The sequence below is a fragment of the Elephantulus edwardii genome, unplaced genomic scaffold (genome assembly GCF_000299155.1).
Source record: "Elephantulus edwardii isolate Elephantulus edwardi_28Jun2011 unplaced genomic scaffold, EleEdw1.0 scaffold00258, whole genome shotgun sequence".
NCBI lineage: Eukaryota > Metazoa > Chordata > Mammalia > Macroscelidea > Macroscelididae > Elephantulus > Elephantulus edwardii.
This window is the reverse complement of record NW_006400008.1, coordinates 2,584,547-2,586,718: the sequence shown is the minus strand read 5'-3', so window position 1 is coordinate 2,586,718 and position 2,172 is coordinate 2,584,547. Positions and strand designations below refer to the sequence as shown.

The window sequence follows — 2,172 nt, the reverse complement described above, 5'->3', positions numbered from 1 at the left end:
CCAGCGTGCTCCTGAGGGGCAAAGATAGCAAAGCTTTATCTCACTTACTTTGGACATGTTGCTTGGAGAGGCTATTCCTTAGAAAGGGATAGCATTATTGGAAAGGTAGAGAAAGAAAAATATCAACGAGATGGATCAACACAGTGCAGCAATGGACTCTTACATCAGAGACAAGGATGGTACAGCATAGGATAGGGTTCAGATCTGTTGTTTATAGGGTTGCTATGTGTCATACTCATCTCAGTGGCATATAACACAAATCAGATAGATCTCAATACAGATTATAGCACTGAGGAATTGATACAGAAAAGACTTGAAACTCAGGTGGGCCTAAGTACACAATACAGTGTCACTATCAACCTAGAGAAGAATTTTTCAAACTTCCAAAGTGATGTGTTTCTGACAAGTGGTTTAAATATTGTAGGTACAAGATTAGTCATAGTCACTCTCAGATACTTAATAAGTATTCTTGAGTGAAACAGAAAGGGGTAATATTTCAAATATTAGCACATAAGAATCATTTACCGTGTCATTGTGACTAATGGGTTGGTACGGTCTTCCTACAGCAATAAAGTGGAGCAGCAAGGGTAAAAACAGATTTGTGTAATGTCCCAAAACTGCAAGGAAGGGAGGTTAGGAAATGTGGCACTAAGCCAACTATGCAAGAAGCATGCACTTGAGGACTAATCTTTTGCATGTTCCAGTGGACTCTTTGATACTCATAACCTTGTATTAGTACAGAGAAGGTTACAGAGCAGTTATGTCAGCTAAAGTGCCTATTCTTGTGGAGAATAGTTTTTATGGTTGGAGGTAGAGCAGAGGCCCCTTCCTTTCAGTCATTTGGGGAAAACTCATTCCTAGGCAACAAACATCTTGTCATCTAGGCAATGCCAACCATTTGGTCCAGTTTCATAGTACATGCAGCCCACGACTTTGATGTTGCCCGTACACTTGGGGAAGTCCACATTTTCAAAGATGAACATGCGATTAACCATCCAGTGTTCCCGGAGGAGATTGCCATCAGGATTGTTGCCATCAGCCAGCCCTGGCTTCTTCCTCTTGGAGAGAGGGAAAAGCTGTTGACAGAAGAGAGCTATAGCACTCAGAAGCCACAAGTAATGTTGGCACGGCATTGCCTTCCGGATTCGCCTTCTGCATTCTATCCTGGGTGACACTAACTCATTCAGCTGTTCTACTGCTTCCATTGCCACTACCACTAACTGCCTCCTGAGTCACTACCATGCAGGCATTGTCTTCCTCTTGGATTTCACATTATTTTAGCAGTTGGAACAGAGTCTGTAAAATCTCTGCAGTATGACTAGAAATCTAATTCATCCAATCAGTCAAGTCATGTTGATCCTTTCCTGTTTCCCTTATTCTCCATTCTTACTGCCATTCACTGTTTGGGGGTGGGGGTCTGCTTTTTTGTTTTGTTTTTTTAATTTCTCAGTGGACTCTTTTCTATTTGTCTTCAACAATTAGAAATCTAATCATTTGTTTGCAGTGAAAAATCATTTACTTCTTTTAGAATGAATTCTCCATACCATCATGGGGTACATAAGAATGTTTTGTGAATTCTTTGTCATCTTCTGCCCTCCTTCCATGGCATATTCTCATAAAGCCGAATAACAATGTTGTTATCATTATCCAAGTAGGCTTCATTTCTCACATTTTCCTGTGCTTTACTGTTCTTCCACCTGTACTAACCTTCCCTTCTATTTGGCTACTTCTTAGTAGCCAAATATTCTTCAAGCCTCACCTTCAACATTAATGCTTTCATATTTGTCTTTATTTTCTAGTGCTGCAGAAAACAATACCACAAGTTGGCAGGTTTTTAAAAAAATGTTTTCTCACTAGTAAACTAGAAGGTCAAATTTGGGGTTGCAGGGGAAGGCTCTTCTATGTCATCTAGGGAAATCTGTCTCAGTTTCTGTAGACCCAGTATTCTTTGGTTCCTTGCTAACCTTCATATAGACGCTGTCATTACCTTTGTATTTGACAGTTGACAGGCCTGTGGAAAGACTGCCAGAGCCCACTGCCACATGGACAGTGCCCTGTGAACAACTTCCCTGCTGATCAACTAAGGGTTGCTTGATTCATGGATGGCAGTTTCAGAATATGTGGACAACATTTGATGTGGAAAATTGCTATATTAAGACCAGTACATAGGAA

At 40.6% G+C, this 2,172-nt stretch overlaps 1 protein-coding gene across 1 annotated transcript; it reads right to left on the bottom strand.

The window, feature by feature from the left end:
- Positions 1-857: 857 nt before the first annotated feature.
- LOC102849041 (guanine nucleotide exchange factor MSS4-like) lies at positions 858-1,205 on the bottom strand. The gene has a single exon (XM_006899481.1). The coding sequence runs from the start codon at positions 1,203-1,205 to the stop codon at positions 858-860; it is 348 nt and encodes a 115-aa protein (XP_006899543.1).
- Between the last annotated feature and the right edge of the window lie 967 nt (positions 1,206-2,172).